The sequence below is a fragment of the Opisthocomus hoazin genome, chromosome 20, assembly GCF_030867145.1.
Source record: "Opisthocomus hoazin isolate bOpiHoa1 chromosome 20, bOpiHoa1.hap1, whole genome shotgun sequence".
Classification (NCBI taxonomy): Eukaryota; Metazoa; Chordata; class Aves; order Opisthocomiformes; family Opisthocomidae; genus Opisthocomus; species Opisthocomus hoazin.
This window is the reverse complement of record NC_134433.1, coordinates 16327877-16347866: the sequence shown is the minus strand read 5'-3', so window position 1 is coordinate 16347866 and position 19990 is coordinate 16327877. Positions and strand designations below refer to the sequence as shown.

Sequence of the window (19990 nt, the reverse complement as noted above, 5' to 3'; positions counted from 1 at the left end):
CTTGCAAGAGAACTGCAAAATGAAGTGGAAATTACCTTGCCTGCCCGCGGGAGCTTGCTGCCCTGGGAGGCTGAGCGGGCGGGGGGCAGCCCCTTGGGGGTCCAGCCCTGGGTGCCGGGGGTACCGGGCCCTGGGTGGAGTGGGGGGCATGCCTTCCTCGGGGGGTTCCTGTTGCCATGGGGGCTTCGCTGCGATCTGCGGCAGCTCCGTCGTTTCTTAAATTAAGAGTCAACCATTTGCTTGGCGGAAGAAAGCAGCCGGTTTCCATTGTGAGCCTAGCCTGTGGTACCAGGAGAGCTGATACTTAAACCCGAAGCACAGTTTATAGGGAGGGGAGATGACACTTGGGCAGAAAACTACACCGTGCATAGAGAGGTCCGTTTCCCTGCAAATGGAAGATGCCAGGGTTCAGTAGACAGCATTTAGTGATGCAGTCAAAACTGTTGAAAAAATGTATGCCAAGTCTGGGTCCTTTAGTACAATTCATCTAGCATTTTAGATAGGGGCCTTTAAGCTTTTATCAGTGAAGACAGAGATGTTAAATGCTTGGCGGAGGTGTTGGTGGCTGCTGGCAGCAGTTCAGCGGGATGGCAGTGTGGACGGTACCCCCACCCGGTCTGCAGTGCCCCAGCCTGGAAGGCTGCACTGTCAGAACTTTGCAGCTGTAAAGCTGACTCTAATTCCTTGGAATCCTTCTTTCACCTTCTTTTAACCGCTCTTAAATTATCTCTCTCTCTTTTATTTTCTTTTTTTTTTTTAGAAAAGATACCCTAATACAAAAATATTACATTGTGGCATTTACTTTGAGCTCTCAGTGTGTTTCAGAGTACACGTTCACCGAGCATTCTAGTCAAAGTTGGTTAAAACTTGTAGTAGCAATTGAAGTTTCTATAGATGCTGAATTCCTAGGTCGCGCTTTAAAATACAAACGGCACGTGTGAATTATAAGAAGAGGCGATAATACCAGTTCCCTTTTTGTTCCCACATTTGTTTGCTTTTTAAAAATATAAATCCTCAGTGAAATGAATTTTTGCGAAGAATCGCTTCTCACCTTTTTGCGTGGTGGTTGGTGACGGGCGGCTCCAGCGAGGAGCGGGCAGGGCAGTGAGTGCGTGCTTGGGAAGTGACTCGTTTGTGACCCTGGAAGAATTTGGGTCCAGCGCAGAACAAAGTGCCCAGTGTTCACACAGCCGGAGAAACGTCTCGGGTGCGCGCAGTCACTGAATCTTCTCTTTCCCAGAAAAGATGCGTTTCAAGTCAAGATTTTACCGCTGGCTGTTGGGTAGGTGGGGTGGGGCTCACAAGTTGTGTTGGGCTCGCGAGCGCTCGAAGCGTGTTGGAGGCTGAGACTTCGCCGCCGGGCTGGTGGTGAGGTGTTCGCGTGGGGACCCCAAGCCAGCCAAGCCCTGGAGCCTGTGGAGGCCGCCGGTGGTGGGTCCTCCTGCGACTCGGTTGTGCCTCTCAGCCAGTTCTGTCCCGGGAAGGAGTGGAGGACACGCGTGGAACCACTGCTGCCACCTTCCCGCTCGCCTGCTTTGTGGGCTGCGGGGATTCTGCCTCCGTGCAGGTTTCAAGATGCCCTTGTTTTCTTGCAGGTGTCAGCCTTGTGAAGATTTTTGATATTTAACGAGCCAATTTTTGAAATAAAGAAACTTTTCTTCTCAGAGTTCTGTCTTATGTTTTTCTGCTCCTTTTGATTGCTTTGACATTTGGTTTGTAGAAAATTTATCACAAAAAAGATGTTTAGTTTCAATTCAGAAAAAGGAATAGGTGAACAGTATTTTGTTTTGTAGATAACTAATAGGAAGATGAATGTAGAGAAAATGAAATAATGTGTTTGTAGTTGTCTTTTGTAGAATGTTTTTCAAGGTTGTTTCTGGCATCTCAAAAAATTTTAACCCATCTTAAAGATGTAACTTTCAATGTAAAAAAGCTTATAATGCTTGTATCTTCTTTTGTAGCTTCCAATAAAGGCTGGCCAGCAGAATACCCACACCAAAGTCAGTACGGAGCACAACAAGGAATGTCTCATAAACATTTCCAAGTACAAGTTTTCCCTGGTTATCAGTGGTCTCACTAATATCTTAAAAAATGTTAATAACATGGTAAGTTTTCCAATTTTGAATTGTTTTCAAAATGTTTGCAAAAAAATGTTTTTCAAAATGGCTGTTATTCATATTATACAATCTGCAGAGAGTCACTTGAAATTTAGTCAGGTCATTGCTTGCCTTTTACACTTAATTTTTTTCTTTTCATCCTGACGTGCGAAAGTTCATCAACTGAACTGAGCTACGTTAGGTATAAAGGCGGTGAGACCGTAGTGGCAGACAGACCTGAAGGAAGGTGGTGGTTGAGGGGAGCCCTCCGTTAGTCATGGGCAGGGTATGTGGCCAGCTAAGGAGGGGGTACGTAAAGGTGCCTTCTGCCACCTTGGGTCTCAGCGATGTTTAGGTACCAGTCAAATGCGCTGCTTGGTAGGAGATGGGGGAGGATGTTTTCCATCGCATGGGAAGATGCTCTGGTTAGCTAGGGAAGCAGGGCTAGCAGAGTCAGTAGAGCAGCAGCACCAGGTTCCCCCCCCGCCCTCTGTCCTGCCAGAGCATGACCTGCCAGGAATCATTTTGGGAAAGGGAGAAGGGAAAAGGATTTAAAACTTGGGCTGTTTGGTTTTTCCAGGCTGTTTGGTTGCTTTAGCATTTGTGTGTGTGTATATATAAAATGCCTATGTATTTTAACAACCAGATGATTTTCAGTCAGAACCTTTAAGAAAAATCTTTGAAAACAATCTCTTGTTGAACGCTGCCACTATAGACTCATCCCTCCAAAGGTGTACCTTCCCAGTCAGAAAGAAAAGTGAATGAAAAATGTGTGGGAACGATAACGCATCTCTCCATTTATGGTTTGATACGGATCGCAGCCTCTCATTAAAAAACTTCATGTTGGTACTGAGGGCGGTGGACTGGTGTGAAGGGATGAGACCCAAGGTGATTTTTCTACGAGTTCCCAGAGAGAAATCTTTAGAGCCAGGTGTATTAGTAGATGGTTTCCTTCTGCTTACTGATTTTTTGATCTGCCTCCAAGGGAACCATAGAAGTATTCCTGAAATCCTCCAAAATATTTGGCTCATCAGCATCACTAAAACTGTCTTTTAAAATAGATCTCAGTAGAACCAAAGAGAAGAGAAACCTGGAAAGAAAAAAAAAAAAGAATATGGAAGACCATAGTGTGTCAACTCTAGAAAAATAACTATTACCTTCAAGTTGGGTAAATGGAAGGTTTAAGAATCCTTAACAAGGAGAAAGATGCAGTTTGATTATTTTTTTTCATGAAGGCCTGATTTTGAATTTGTCATGAGGGAAGTTTTAGTTCATTGAGTTTTGAAGCCCTGTGATTTGTGATCCTGTGGAATCTCCACAAACAGGTAACAGAACTGGCCAAACTCTAGCAGTGCTTGTTTTTTTTTTTATGGTTTCTACGATAGTTTGCAGTGAGCTCTTTTGGGTGTCAGTTGTACAGAGATGTGCATCTGCTAAAACACTACAAAGGATTGATAACATCAGAAAACAGGTTGTCCTGCTGCCAGGGGCTTTAGTCTGCTTAAAGCTACCTGTTATCCCTTTTGAGAGAGAATTTATTTTAATTAAACTCCATAGGCATGAAGGAATGTGTGGATGTGTAAGATGATTGTCTGATTAATGAGAAAACTATACAGTTAAAAGAAGTTTCTGTATACGATATGCAGATTTTGAGAGGAAAGACCTAGCTAAAAACGTCAACTAACAAAGCCAACTTCTGCTTTGCACTGAGGAGCAAGACTTAGCGTTTGGTATGTTTGATGGACTGAGCTCCTGTATGAATCAGCATTATTTTTGAAGGATTTCTGTAGCTGAAACAGAACAGACCAATATACTGTCGTAATGGTTTTACATTTAGCAAGAAGTCTGGAGGGTTTGCTGATACTTAGTGGAGCGAACCTCTCCCCAGGTTTGAAATGTAGCTTCCTTTGGGTGACTGCTACATGTGTTCCATGTGTAGGCAGTAGTACCAGTATATTTTTTGCTAAATATTTTCTGCTTTATTTGCTGTCTTAATATCGCTGGAACTAGTTGCTGTTGCTGGCAGTAATACTGGGTGCTAGCTCAGACACCGGATGGAATTCTGCCTCGTCCTCTGTCTGCAGCGTGGCATCTTTCTGCAGGGTTTCGGGGGTTGCTTCCTGTGGTCTGCGCTAAATTTTGCAACACTCTAATAAGCTTGTCTGTATGGATTTCTTGTAACATCAGTTTTATTGAGATGCTGGCAATGAAATACATAACTGGAAAAGAGTCAGCAGTAATTGATACCAAAATAGTTTTTGAAAAGGTATAACCTTCATTTCTGAAGAACTGGTAGGCCTGGTGAAGGTAAGGGGGTGCAGTGTACCTCTGGTCTTACTTTGCAGTAGCTGTTCGTTCCTTATTCGATTTGACTGGACAAAGATATTTCTGCAGTAATAAGGTTTTAATTCCTATTTTAATCTAACTTTTGCTGGCTTTATTTCTAAACTCAAAACCAGAGCAGTAAAGGAGCCGTAATGTACTGTGCCCCTCTGCAACATTACTGTGATGTGTTACAAGTCAAATTTCTGTGTCTCAGATGAATCCATATCCTTTCTACTTCTAGAGAATATTTGGAGAAACTGCTGAAAAGAATTTATATCTATCTCAGCTGATTATCTTGGATACACTGGAAAAATGTCTGGCAGGGGTGAGTAGGCTTGCACAAGGAATTGCTAAGTTGGAATCAAATGAGTTAGAGAGTACAAGTCAAATGCTTGTGTATCTATTATTACTGATGCTAAAATTAAAACTCATCTGATTTACAGCAAAGTAGGATTAATGTTATTTAAAAAATACTAGAACTTCCTACAAGTGCAAGTAGATGATATAATTGATAATTGAGGATTTGTAGGGTGCTTATTTCTTGCCTAAAATTAGTGATGTTTTTCAGCTAAATAGATTCAAGTAAACTTTTGAATTTGCCCTTCCCATTTCTCAGCTAATTTGTGGAGTAATAAAAAATCATTTTCTTCTAATAATTTGTTAAAAAGAATTGCAGACAACTGTACTCGGAGACTTGTGTCAACTGGAGTGAGGGAAAACACAAACCCAGATGACGAATGAAGTGTGATTATGAAGCTTTGGGTGCTTGTGGCATGTTCTGCTCAGTACTTTTTTGAACAGATGCATCAAAACGTTTTCATCCCACAATTTAAACTGGAAAAGTAATGAGATAGTAAATCCCATTAAAAGTAGCAGATAATTCAATATAAGTGTTTGAAGTTTTATACTAGAAAACTTTCTGCGTACAGTGTTGATTTTTCTTTAAATTTCTTACAACCTTCATTTGGTGAAGAAGTTTTTTATGTACTTGTATATACAGCAGAAACTTTGCTATCACTGTTCTGAAGATTACTTTTGCAGGTGTTTCCTAGATTACATTAGTAAACCACGTCCAAACTTCCACTGGGAGTCCAGTCCTGAGGTTTCCAGTCAGAGCTGTGCTGCACAGCAGTTTGCTGTTACCTTTGGGACGTAAACGGCTGCACAATTTACCGTGCTAAACTGTATGATTGCAAAGCCAAACTTCACTGTGAGCAGAAGTTACGCTGGCTTATTCCTTTAGCAAGAAAGGAATTTGTTTTTTAAAGCTGTATTCCTGGGTGAATGTCATGAAAGCATCTAAGCTCTTTGCTGTTTCCCTGCAACAGTGTTTGAAGGTTCTTTCTTTATAAGGTGATGACCATATTACGGTTAGATTTGTCAAGTGGCAAGTAAGTAAAAAAAACCAACTGTTTTAGCTTTGGAAATTAATTTCTTTAAGATATTTCTTCTATGTATATTGTATGCAACGTTAATGTTTTTTTCCTGATACGTGATGATATTTGAACAGCTGAAAATTGTGCTGAATACATCTTGCTTTGTCAATCCAGATGAGAGCAAATTGAGCCAGTATATGTTTTAATAACACTGAGCCGAAGTTCTATACAAAGAGCGTTGTGTTCTGTGATATCTTCAGGCGTATTTCTTGCTCGCTGTTCTTGCTCAATGTTTCATCAAGTTCTCATGGCAACAGGACTCAGGTCAACTAAGTGGGAGTCTCTGAAACTTCCCAATTCCCTATGGTAAATTCATTGGTAGAATTTTAGAAAGCTTTAATGCTGACCCTTCTGTTAAAACTTGCTCTTAGTAGAGCAAAGTTTCACTTTGAATTCTTTTGTGAATAGTTTCCTTATGTCTCATACTGTGCAAACTGGCAAAAGTGGGATTTTTCTTTTGCAGGAAAGTTGAGCCATTTTTGACTCGTATAGAGCAATCCCAGGCAAGGCCAATGGAGAAGCACCTCCTTTTCAGTTCATTTTTTAAAATAAATTATTTGCTGTCAAAGTACAGTGGTTAGAATACTGCCCAAAAGAGAAGTAAGGGTGGGTCTTTGCTCTTTGAGCTTCCAGTCAAAGCCGAGATAGCTCGACTGCTGATACTTGCACAGGTCAACAGGGTTCATTCGTCAAAACAGAAATGTATTTTACTTCAAAAACTAGTTAGTTTGATGTTTTGCTTGAGACTTGGTGAGCTCCATCAACTTGGTGTCCTACGTATTTTGGTGCCTTAGCTGAAAATGTAAGGTGGTTTGAATAATATGGGCTATTGTTCCAATGGGAAGAAGCCTTTTCTGCGTAGACTACGTACGCTATAGCCATTGGTAGCCTGCAGGCAGAATTAGGAATTTGGATTCAGGTCCTCTGCCTACTAGTGGCAGATGCTCCATTTTTTTGCCTCCAAACCTACAAAACTGAATTTCATCAAATACTGAACGTTTATTTTTAGCAACCAAAGGATACCATGCGACTAGACGAGACTATGCTGGTAAAGCAGTTGCTGCCAGAAATCTGCCACTTCATCCACACTTACCGTGAGGGGAACCAGCATGCAGCCGAGCTACGTAATTCTGCCTCTGGGGTTCTTTTTTCTCTTAGCTGCAATAACTTTAATGCTGTGTTCAGCCGCATTTCCACCAGGTAGGTGTTTTTCAGTAGCCTGATTTAGTGTATTAGAAGATCTACTACATAGTGGTGTCTAGAACATCTGTCATGAATTGTAGTCTTTCGAATTTCAGAGAAGTTAACTGTTTAAATGATATTTAACAAGATAGTTCTTAAGTGAAACTCCCTCTGCCTTTCAAAATTTTGCTTGAGTTTCAGATTACAAAATGAACCTGTTTCATATCCATTCTAGGTTACTGCCAGCATATTTTCCACGAGCTGCATTTATTGCTCTTCTAATCTGCTTTCATAAGTACAAGTCAAATGCTGTTGTAGGGCGAAAACAATAACTCAGCTGAATAAGATGGAGAAGTTCTTGTGAGTGCAAGGTATTTTGGGAAAAAATAAAGGGATGCTGCAGATAATGGGTTGTGTCCATTTACTGAGGAGTTTAGAATGCAGAATTTCTGATTGTCTGCAGCTCTGTGGGAGCCCCAAGGCTGTTTTCCTTCCTATTTTTTCGTGCTCGAAGGCTTTTATCTGAAATCTCTCTCATGCCTGAAAGGGACAAAACAGCTGGACTGTTAGTTGTTGGAAAAGACCCATTTGTCTTCTGACTGACTGGAGTTTCACAGCACATTTACTGTAAAAATTACTGGTTTTTCTGCTATTCTAAGCAGGAAGAGAGACGGGCCCCAACTTTCTGTCTGTTCTTTGCGCTTTTTGCCCTGTTCCAGATCCTCCTGATGCTTCACCATTTGTCAGTCCACTAGAGTTGTGTATTAAGCTTTTTATTACTGAAATACTTTGATGTTTTTTGAAAGTGGCCTGAAGTACCTTGGCTCTTGTCACACATTGTTACAGCTAACATCGTCCTTGATTTATGAGAAGTGGACTTTGGGCAGCCTTCTGTTGTCATGTAGCTATGAGTGTGCCAATTTAATTGAAACAAAGATTTATATATTCCTTATAATGTAAAAAGAGTTTCCTTCCAACATTTTGGAAAATGTTTGCATTTTACAAAACAGTCTAAAATTGTTTAATTATTTGAAATTTTAGGTATTTGACAGACTTTTACAGAGCCTTTAACTTCTCTTTCACGAACATAGACTTGGCAGCTAGCATGGAGGATGTGGTTTTACTCAATAAGTTGATTATGTTTTGTTGCTTATGGAAATGGAAACAATTTGTTTTGATCCTTTTATAGGAAGTATTTTTCAGTTGAAATTTTTTTGACAGTCTTGGAATCTAGTCCATGGATCTGTATTTATTCTTATGTCCGTAGCGTGGTTTAGTTCGCAAGCTGCAAAGCCCTGCTTACCGTCCATCTGAGCTGGAACGTAGTGCCTTTTCCCTGACCTGTGTTTCGCTTCCAGATGGCTCGCACGTAACTAGTTAAACGTTTGACCGGTTGTTGCTGATCTCCACGGGGGTCAGCTTGCCGACAGTTAGCGCTGCTGCTCCTTTGACCCGTGCTTCCTGTTGAGGCAGATTGCTAGGCCTCGTGCAGCAGCTGGGGGATTCTGGCACGAAAAGCACAGCAGTGGGGACCTTCCCATTCCCAGGGAGGGCTGTGAAGTTTCCCTGGCGTTGAAGAGATGAAGAACTGCTTTTGTGTGTAGTACTAGAAATCACATTCCAGGTCTAAAACACATCTGTAGCTTTGGAACAAGACGTGGCCATCTTTAGTTTGTGAGACCATATGATTTAGCTATTAATGGCTTAGTATCTGGTGAGATGTTTAGTGAATCATTTCATACGAAAGTGTGAAAAGATGCCATTGTGTTTAAACTGGTGTGATTAAACTTTGTCCTGTTTAGGCCAGGAAAATCAGGACCACCTTTAGCTTACCGAGAGTGGTTGTAGCTCACTTCAGTGATATTAAGTACCATCAGCCACTGTTTTACTCTTGAGAAATTAGCTGGGGCAAGACTTGCTGTTAAGAAGCAGTAGTCTAAAGGTGTCCTGATTCCAGGAGTTTGATATTTAGTTGAAAAGATGACAAGATTACTGCTACATTATGGTAGATAACAGAAGGATTTAGGCGAATCTTGGGTGTAAACAGTCTATCACCAGATGGTATGGGCATCTTGTGAGACTCAGCACTGGTATTTCTAGATCCATGTTCAGTTTGAGGATGGAATAAGACTATATTAACTCTTAAATGTGCAAAATCCGTCTTTTATTCCGAAACCTGGATAAGTTTATCTGAGGAGATAGTATTATATGAGATCATACAGTATTTTCCTGCTATTCAGATGTATAGAATCATAGGTATGTGTTCAGACCGAGCTGACACAGTCTGATTGAGAAGTTAGTTTACTTCGTTTATTTTTAGGTTACAGGAACTGACTGTTTGTTCAGAAGATAATGCTGATGTTCATGATATTGAACTTTTACAGTACATCAGCGTGGATTGTTCAAAACTGAAACGACTCCTGCAAGGTATGATTTGAGCCTCTGTTTTGAAATATTTTAATCTGAATAGGGCTAGTTAGAGATGACACAGTGGTCTTGATATGTATGTCTTTATTGCTGTATGTTACTCCAAGTAGTCATATGTTTATCAAAATATTTAAAAATATTTAAGTAGCATAAAGATACTGGTTTAAAAATTGCTTTGCACTTCAAACATCTTTTGTAATCAGTGCTGCTTTTTAGAACCAAGTTTCTTTTCTAAATGCAGAAATGTTTTGCCTTTACAGAGACTATATTCAAGTTTAAAGCCCTTAAGAAAGTAGCTCAGTTAGCTGTTATCAACAGTCTTGAAAAGGTAAGCATTTTAATATTTATCTTCTGTTTCGTTGCTTATTTGAAGACTTTCTCTAATTTAGCAATAGTTGCAATTCAGTAATTTACCATAAAATAGAAGTTGGTGCATCCCTTCGATGCATGTATGTTTTGCAAGAAATGTCAAGTGGTTAGAAGTAAGGTTAGGTTTCTTCATTTAAATACATAATTCAGAAAAAATATTTTTAAGCTCTGGAACGTAAAGATGTTTTGCATTATCTGCAGGCATTTTGGAACTGGGTGGAAAACTATCCTGATGAATTCACAAAGCTGTATCAAACACCACAGACTGATATGGCTGGTAAGGCATAACACATGACATAGCGTTCGAAAGCTGGTTGCTCAGACATCCCCACATTCACTTGCATTTTGTGTCCTCTTTGCTGCTTGTGCGGCCTGCAAATAAGACACACATTTCTGTCAAGCCTTGTCAGGGCAGGCATGGATATATTGCTATCTCTTTTCTCTCCTGATTCACCTTTTAAAGAGGTTCATTTTTGTCGTTCACAATCCCAAAGGATGGAAACTCTTTAAATAAATATTTTCAATCTTGATACAGGACAAAAACGTAAAGAGAACATCCCCTGTATTTGTCACTAGTCAAAATGAGAGGAAAATTTATATTTTCAGGTAAACCATGTCTTTAAGTGGGTTGAGACCATTCTATCCCAAGTAGCCTGCCAGTAATGTACAAAACAGAACTTTTTTTTATGTGTAGGTGGAGCTATCCCTCTGCTCTTTTAGACCCATTCTTTACCTCTGTGTAATTAAAATTGGTATTGACCTTGGGGTTGTATTTTATGCAGATTGTGCGGAGAAGTTGTTTGACTTGGTGGATGGCTTTGCTGAAAGCACAAAACGCAAAGCAGCAGTTTGGCCACTGCAAATCATACTTCTGGTCCTGTGTCCAGAGATAATCCAAGATATAGCAAAGGATGTGGTAGAAGAGACTAAAATTAACAAGGTAAGAGAAGCAAAGTACCTGAATTCTGGTTCTGATTTCTAGAGGATGCTTGGTTTTGCTTACTCTGTATTTCTGGTATATTTTATTTTGTTTTTCCTGCTTAAAAAGCACATTACAATTCCATATGTAAATTTGTGCACCCTTTTTAAGTTCTCACCTAACATATGTTCTTTCACTGTCAATAATTCGTACAGATAGTATGTCCCAAACAATGTTATTTCAGAACTTTTATATCTCCTTGAAGATTTGAATCCCAGCGTGGTGATTTCCCTTGCCTCCACCAGCAGCCAACGTAGCGCTGCTGCTCACTGACCTGTGTTGGACTGTTGGAGGTTTCTGCAGTGTGTGTACAGTGTGTTCCAGAATTGCAGTACCGGTAGCAAATGCTGAATTTGATGTGACTGCAAATATTATGGTGAAGAGTAAACAACTATCGATCTTTGTGCCATTCTGATTGCTCTAGATCGTTCAAAATTAATGACTTTAATAAACAGAATGTTTCTCCAGAATGCTGCATGAAGTTCTTTTTGCAATCCCAATATCTGTGATTTCTGATCAGAAAATGCAGTGGTGTTTGTTTTTAATATTCCGGGATCTAAAACCCCTGACCACAGATCACCAAAGCTCCAGTTATAACTGTTCCTAATTTGAATTCTGCAGAAACTGTTCCTGGACAATCTCAGGAAAGCACTTGCAGGCCACAGTGGGAGCAGACAGCTGACGGAGAGTGCTGCTATTGCTTGTGTTAAACTGTGTAAAGCATCTACCTACATCAACTGGGAAGATAATTCCGTCATTTTCCTACTAGTGCAGTCCATGGTAGTAGATCTTAAGGTAAAAAAGTCTGTTTCCTAACTGTGGTGAAGAAATTTGAGTTTTAAAATACTGAAATCAACTTTGAAGTTCTCCTTAATTGAATACCATAGTGTTTTTCAGTGGGAAGTTTTGTATTGAAAGTAGACAAGAATAACCTTTGTCTGATTTATGTATTTATATTTTTTTTTGAAATATATAGAATTTGCTGTTTAATCCAAGCAAACCTTTTTCAAGAGGCAATCAAAATGCAGACGTAGACCTTATGATTGACTGCTTAGTTTCCTGCTTCCGCATTAACCCTCATAATAACCAGCACTTCAAGGTGAGAACACTACTTACTGGTAAGCCATTCTCCACATACTGCTGATGACCTGTCAGTCATAAAAGTTATGCTAGCAGCAGCTGGAAGCTCATAAAGAAGTTCATCTGTATAAATATCCCTTGGTATTAAATACCTGCATGTTTTTATAAATCTTTTCTTAGCTCATTAGAGTTTCTCTTACTTAGATTTGACAGCTTTGTCGATATAATAAAAAGACTCCAGTATGTTGTTCAGTGTGACAAGAAAGATGGCAAAGACAAAAATGTTCCTAAGTGGCTTTTATATATTTTTATTGTAGATCTGCTTGGCACAGAATTCCCCATCAACTTTTCATTACGTACTGGTAAATTCGCTCCACCGAATAATCACAAATGTAAGTTCTGAAAGTATTTAATCAGGCCAGCAATCTGTGGCTTCTGTTCAGATCAATATCTGCTTCTTAAATACAATTTGAATAGGAGACCAAATCTTGCTGCCTGTATCCATGCAGCGATAGTTGCTTGCTAACAAGGAAGGGTGTACAGATTTTTGTTCACACTGTCCACCAATTGGGTTCCCAGTTTGAGAGCTTTATTCAACTTCAGTACAAATATGTTTTAATACCTTCTATTGCAGGATGACAAATGACACCTATGTTCTCTGGTTTTATAGTAGGTATTGGTTATTGATATATGAAAAACACTCTCAGGACGTGCACAGTTACACCACCTTCTGCTACTTCTAGTATATTAATATGGGAACTTAGAGGAAGAGCTGGCCTCGTGGTTTTGCTCAGGGATTTGATCCAGTGTGAATTTAAATAGTATGAAATTGTAGTAAGTGCTAAGTGCCAAAAACATTTTGAAAGTTTGTGCAGTTTTTAATCTTCAGTTTCTTATTGTACTTTAAGTCACCAAAATATTACTTTAATTTTTATACTGTTCAGAAATACTTTCCTGATCAGTATGAAAATAGAATCAGTTAGTGTTGAGTAACCAGCCTTACTCAATTTGCATAACATTTTCTATTTCATTTATCCCAACATTGTAATGAAAATGCTATATTAAAAAAAAAAAGTATTAGACACTTTGACAAACAGGGGAGAAAATGCCACTGTAGATGTCGTGGTGTATCTGTGGTGGAGTAATACAGCTTTTCAGATACTATCAAGCACTTCAAATGGCAATTTTCCATTTTGTTTAGTGTATCACAAGGAACTGAGTGCCCATTGTTTGTTTTGAAGTATTGCTTAACTAGCATTCAGTATTCTGAAATCTGCCATGGTGTCCTGTGTTTATGGTTTTGGAGTTTGTGCTTGTTCAGAAGGAAGAATAATATAGTAAGCAGTTAAGTTGGGAGTAATGCTTCTGTTACAACTCATTTAAATATTACGAGTTTTATGATGAGAATGCAAAATTAACATAGTGGTAATGCCGTGTAAAATACTCAGATGTCAAGGTTAGTTATACTACAGCTTTTGTAACTTTTAGAGGTCTAAAATAAATGGTAGTCTAACTCATATATTACCAGTTTAACGTTTGAGCACGTCTGTGTTTTTGCTCTAGTCGGCGTTGGACTGGTGGCCCAAGATCGATGCTGTGTACTGCCATTCCATGGAGCTTCGCAGCATGTTCAGTGAGACGCTGCATAAAGCTGTTCAAGGCTGTGGGACACATCCAGCGATTCGCATGACTCCGGTAAGGCTTCTGGAGAAGCTGTTAAAACACAAACCTGTTGGTTTTCCTGTGTCTCCATTCCATTCCAGCTTTTTTATTCATTAACTTTAGGTGGAAACTAGAGGGGGGAAGAACATTGCAATCCAAAAAGCAACAGAGAGCCATACATGCTCTGTAGAGCTTGCAGCTTTTGGTGTGTTGACTAACTGTTTCTAGTCAGTTAGCGATGTATGTGTCAGTTTTCATGCTGCTTCTAAATTTGCGACATAGAAGTATTTCCTCCGTAACTGTCCGCTGTGGCTAACTGTTCATTTTAAGCTTTCTTGCTGTGTGAATAGCTAGGTAATATGTCCAATCTCGTTTAATCTGAAAAACAAAAGCGTTCTGTATGTGAAGACAAGTTCTGAAAGCCGCTGTGCTTTTATCACGCTTGGCACGAGTGTCTCCTCGTTCCGTTTGCCGTGCGTGCTTGCTGTTGAGCAAGTTGGCTTTTGGTCTTGGTGACAGCAACAAAGTAAAAGATTTTTCAAGCATTATGAAATAAAGTCAACGTTCTTGGTTGCCTTGGGAAATGTCTTTTGGAAAAGGTAAATTCCAGTCTGTAGTTGATCCAGATCTTGTTGGTAAGCTCACGGGCGGCTGCGTTGCCGTTCTCCTGAGCTTTCCACGTAGAACGTCTGACGTGGCAGGTGAACGGGGCCGGCCGTTCCAGAAGGCCTAAAATGATACGTGAGAATAGTCCTGTTGGGCTTCTCGGATGAAAGCAAATGACCCAAAAACGTGGCGTTGAAAGCTGCGACGTGTTTAACGTGCTTTTTACGTGTGTGTCTTGATGTGTTGAGAAACAGCAGGGGTGTTGTAACGGCGACTCTGATTGGTGGTGCTTTGTCTTCTGCTTCTTATTTTCCGTTCTTATTGGCTGCTGTCGCTCACATGGTCAGACGCCAACCAGTCACTGTTTTGCATGGCAGTGGGCCTCTGTTGCTGTAAGTATGACCCCGCGTAACTACGGCAGGAAAGCCTCGCCTCGCCCGGGCTTTGCTGCGCAGTTACCGTCCCGCGCCTCGCCGGGTGCCGGAGCGGGCCTGGGCGCAGGCCGGAGGAGAGCCCCGCGGCGAGGCCAGGCCAGGCCAGCCCTGCGCCGCCGGCTGAGCCCCCGCCCAGGGGGACAGGCCGCGCCCTGGTTCTCCCCTGGCCCTGCCGCCCCTGCTTTTCCATCCCGACGCTCTTCCAGAGTCTCCCCGCTCTGGGGGTCAGAACTGTTTTCTAATTTCCAGCCTAAACTTATTTATGTCTAATTTATCCCCATTTGTTCTTGTTCCGGTGTTGTCTGTTCGCTGCAGAGCGGTGTTCATCCCCTCGACGTATTTGCAGAGAGCAGTCGTGTCCCCGTCTCTGCTCGTGGGGAGTCTTTATTTAGATTGTGTGAAGGAAATAAATCGCTTCACAGAATCTCATCAGCCTTTGCCCTGTGCCTCTGCTCAGAATTCCCTTCGCTGTAGCAAACGAAGGTTTAGCCCAGAGTTAGGTACCTCTGCCAGCGGGGTCGCAGCTTCTTCATCAGATGCTTTTCATGTGGTAGATTTTACTGTTTATTTTCACACTAACTGTTTAGTAAAATAGCATGAGGTTCTATCTTCTTCTAGAATTTAGTTATACAATGTCATATTTATTCTAAAGTTACATTGAGAATGATTTCAAACTTAGGTGGTTTTATTTTTTTATTCAAAACTTGTTTAGTGAAAGAGTGCTGAAGAGTGTTGTATTCTGTCTTGTATTGAATATCCACAAAAGCAATTTTTTTGTCCAAGCTACTGTCTCGTAACTATTTTGGTAGCTGTAAACACAAATACTAATTTAATACCTGCTGATATGTGACTAAAATTAACGGAAATATAAATTCTGTAAACTTATTGGAGAGAGATGAAAATCTTTTGTCTTTGGACATACTGGGGACCAATTAATACAAGTTCACATTTTTTTAATATATGTATTTCTGTATGTGTGTGCATGTATATGCACGCACACACGTATATAGAGAGAGAGTATGTTTCACAGACTTTAGCATGCGTCCAGATTATTTTTGTTGAGATGACGAAACTGCAGTGGAGTGCCGTACAGCAGGGTGCTTCTCTTTGAAAGGCTGTGCACACTGTAGGATTGAAACATAAACTCAGTTTTTGAAATCCCCACAACCAGCAGCATCCATATGCACTTATTTCACGGCCAACACTGTGTGTGACTCCGTTGAATGTGTTGGTCATATTGCTGCCTGGATTCGGGTGTGTGAACAGCAGTGGTAGGCTATGCTGTAGTTCACACTGGAGTCAAACCAGAATACCTTATGTGAGCTCTCAATACCGATGTTAAAATCCGCTTCACATGTGGAAGTTGGCTGGTACAGAAGTAGTTTGTTGAAATTTTTTTTTTTTTCCCTCTCAGATGAAGCTAGATTTTTTTTTTTTTAATTTAAGCAATGCACTGTGTACCTTGTAGAAACTGAAATGTGCATTTTTCGGAGGCTGTACAGATGAAAATGCTGTCATCTGGCCTGTGATTATGGCAGAAAATAAAGAGAATATTTTGCCTTTGGAAAAAAAATTGCCTACCCGTCAAGTATTCAAGCTTACTTGGAAACATTAATTTTTATTTCTTTTTCAGACCAGAGAAAAATCCCTGTAAATTCTTGTTAGTCCTCTCATCCATTTTTCTTTTGCCACAGTTTGTCTTATGCAAAAACTTTTCTTATGTCCACATGCAGCTCATTAAAACAATTCTTAAGTAAGCTGTAAACGTATAATAAAGTAATAGCATATGCATATGTAAAAGGGGATTTTAAAGTAGAAGGCTATGCGACTGTACTCAAGTGAATTTAATACACTTTTAAACTTTTTCATGAATTATAAATTATAAAAGCAATACACTTCATAAGATGTTTAATTGTAACTCCTGTGTACACTACCTTGCTGACAGTTCCTGTGATTTTTCCTTCTACCAGAGTCTTACATTTAAGGAGAAAATGACAAGCCTTAAATTTAAAGAAAAACCTACTGATTTGGAAACCAAAAACTACAAGTTCTTGCTGTTGTCCTTGGTAAAACTGATCCATGCTGACCCAAAGCTTTTGCTGTGTGTAAGTATAGCATACTCATCATGCATAGTAAGGTTTACTTTTGAAGGTGCTACATGAATAAAAATGTAAAACATAAACGTGGCATCTAGGACACTTTCCTAATTCTTTTCTCTGGTTATAATGCTTCTGTTCCTTCTAAGGAAAAAGACCAAAAAGAAACTGTAAGAAATCTTACGGAACCAGAGCAACACAACGAAGGGGAACATGAAGCTCTGTAACTCTGAAGGGGGTGTGGAGGGGAAGGAGAGGGGAGCAGAACAAGACGAAAACTAAGGAGTAGGGGAAATTAGTCATCGTTCTGATGAGCAGGAAGACAGATGCGCTCTTAGGTCTTCCATTTTTTCAGGTCTGTTTAGTGTTTAAGAAAAAGTCAATTCTGTTAAAGATATGATAGGCAAGGGGTATCCATAGCTTAAAAAAAAGACACGAGGTACTCTCTTAAAGATCCAGAAATCCACCTAGTTTAATTAAAGGAATGCTGTTGTAGTGGTCAGTAACATGGTCAGTCATTACAAAGTTTTACAACTTCAACTTGCTTTCCTTTTTGCTCTTTAGAATCCAAGGAAGCAGGGGCCTGAGACGCAAGGTAGCACGGCTGAACTAATTACAGGCCTTGTACAACTTGTTCCGCAATCCAGCATGCCAGATATAGCACAAGAAGCCATGGAGGTAAGGGACAAATGGTCTCCATGCCGAGTGTGTCCGCAGACAAATCAAGGCTTTTGCAGAAGCTGTGAAGTATTGATTAGCTATGAAGTTCTGTGCCTGTAAGAAAATTTTAAGAAGCCGTTCATACTGCCTTGTGTGACTGCCATGCACCTCTGCGTACAGTCTGTTCATCCCTGGTCTTGGTCAGATCCAGCTGGGCGGTTCTCTGCTCTGCCTTGGCAGAGAGCACTGTTAAGCTGGCCCTTTCTCTTCTGTGTTTTCTGGATGGTTGGGGGAAGAATGCTGGGTGCAGTGGCTGCTCCTGTATTCTGTTGTGAATCGGAGGAGGCTCTGCGTGGGGGAGGGATGGAGAGGAGACTTTAAGGCTACTGAAATCTTCTTCCCAGCAGCTTTGACTGAAGAAGCTAAGGAATCACCAAAGTTACTTCTGATTTTTAGCCTTTCTATGTAAAGTTGCCAATTCTGTGACTTTGCCAGTTCAGTTGTGACACTACTGTGCATCTCCAGAGCACTTCATATGCAATGAAAGCTGGCCTCACCTGCTCCTTGTGCGTGAGGGGACAGAAAGGTTTGGGGTTTTTTTTAAATTCGTGGTGTCAGTTGTATTATCCTGCCACCTTCAGATTCCTATTCAGAGAAGTGCGTTGTAGCCTTTGTGCTTCATTGACATCTTTCATGTTTTAGGCTTTCACAGGTAGACTGAAAAAAGGATTAACTATACCTATATACTATTAAAGCTTTACATAAATAGTTGAACTTTAGTAGGTAAAGTAAGGTTTTTGTTAAACCTTACCTCAACAAGAATTGCCATAAATAGTGTCAATATACTGCTACCTATCAACGTATGAAATACATATTTCTTGTTAGTTTAATGGTAGAATTCAAGAATATTTCTTGTATAAGAATAATCCAGTGTGAAAGTCTCTGGGGAAGTTTATGTTGGGTGGTAACATCCTTACGGTCATTTACAGGAACTTAGAGGTTGAAAAGTTTTGGCTGTGATGTAATTCAGTTTCGGTGTACTGTGCAGTCTTGGTTCTTTAGTGATCTTAATCCCTAATCTACCTGTCTCTTGCCTTAACGAGCTGAGGATCAGCCTCTCGTGGCTGTTTTTAACGAGTAGGTTACTCAAGAAGTTTTGGAATAGTTGTTTAAAATAGGAAGCAGTTTGAAATAACTACTTAAAATATTGTTGGAGGACAATATGGGTTGAGTTTTTTTAAATGTCATTTTTTACTAGCAATCCCTTTGCAGAAAACTTTTTTTTGCATTTGTAAGAAAAAATAGCTAAGACTTTCCTCATTTCTGTCTTTAACTTGTGTTTTCACCAAAGTGAAAATTTATTTGCTTGCATATCAGACAACCCCAAATAATAGGTGACGTAAGAGGAGAGAAATTTTGTTTGCTATAGTTGTTTGGTATAATTAAGGATAAACTACTTCTAATCAATAATTTTCTGTTTGCTTATAGCCTGACCCGTTTCATTTTTATCAGACAATGTATTTCCTCTGAAAATTGTCTTCAGTGAATTTTTGAGTAGTTGATTTTTGAGATTTTTGTGGTTAATCTGACAAAAGCAGAGATTGAAGTTTTGGCCGTAGCTCACTGGTATGTTCTTAGAGGTGCTCAGAACCTGTTGTGATCCATGTTGCTTGTGCAGGAAATGGTTACGAAGAGGAAAATATTTGCCTGTCCTGACTTGGCAAAGAGCTTGAAGTACAGAAATTTTGTTGTTGCCACTAGAAGTTTATATCCATAGGATTGGATGCATTATTTTTTTTGCAGCTGAACATTAGCTAAGTATTAAATCCAAAACCTGTCTTTTAAAAACATTTTGTCTGTGTGTCTGTTATGGGTTTGTTTGAGGAAATACAAGGTAAAACCTCTAGGTATGGATTATAAATATGTAGTAAAGACTAAAGTTAAATACTTTTGACATGGACTAACAATGAACTCTTGTTCTTCTAGGTAAAATGCTTTTTGTTTCTGTTGTTGTTTTAAAAACAATGTAATTAATAAATGATTGCAGCGATTTCTCTGCCTACACTGATACACTTTGTAAATGTCCACTATGAGTGAATCTCTGCTTTGTTTTGGCTTCAGGCCTTGCTAGTTCTTCACCAGTTAGACAGCATTGACTTGTGGAATCCTGATGCGCCTATAGAAACATTCTGGGAAATTAGGTATGTAAGTTCACTTTTGTAAATTAGAAATAGCTGGTTTGAGTTGTCTTCTCATTTGAAATAGCTGTGAATGGTTTGAGATACATAAGCAACATCAGCGTGAATCTGCAGTCAAAATTCTTATGTGTTCATGAGAACATTTTATCGTCCTTACACTATACGAATTTAACAAAAACAGAACATTTTGTTGGCTTTGTTAATGACTCTCTTCAGCCTGATATTAAGCTGTAGAAATGATTATTAGTTTGAAAAGTTAGAGACTTTTCCCTCTCATCCAGATGTTTATTGCTTGTTTAAATTCTATTTTATCCTTTCGGGGCTGAGGGAAGGTAATGCTGAGCGATGCTAGAAGTGTGTATTTGCTAATCTTGACTCTGAATCCTCACCTAAAGAAGGCAGTAGTTTGCCCTGACCTGTGATCTCCGTTTGTCTTTCCT

General features: G+C 39.9%; 1 protein-coding gene across 5 annotated transcripts in view; it reads left to right on the top strand.

Annotated features, from left to right (window-relative positions):
* Nucleotides 1–19990, top strand: part of NF1 (neurofibromin 1) — a 95870-nt gene that overhangs the window by 8187 nt on the left and 67693 nt on the right. For all 5 annotated transcript variants that reach the window (XM_075440100.1, XM_075440099.1, XM_075440101.1 and 2 more), the window contains exons 2-15: nt 1962–2105; nt 4663–4746; nt 6867–7057; nt 9360–9466; nt 9727–9794; nt 10037–10112; nt 10618–10775; nt 11436–11609; nt 11791–11913; nt 12212–12286; nt 13458–13589; nt 16567–16701; nt 17257–17370; nt 19474–19553. In XM_075440100.1, coding sequence (XP_075296215.1) covers nt 1962–2105; nt 4663–4746; nt 6867–7057; nt 9360–9466; nt 9727–9794; nt 10037–10112; nt 10618–10775; nt 11436–11609; nt 11791–11913; nt 12212–12286; nt 13458–13589; nt 16567–16701; nt 17257–17370; nt 19474–19553 — 1661 coding nt within the window. The remainder of the gene's footprint in view (nt 1–1961; nt 2106–4662; nt 4747–6866; nt 7058–9359; nt 9467–9726; nt 9795–10036; nt 10113–10617; nt 10776–11435; nt 11610–11790; nt 11914–12211; nt 12287–13457; nt 13590–16566; nt 16702–17256; nt 17371–19473; nt 19554–19990) is intronic.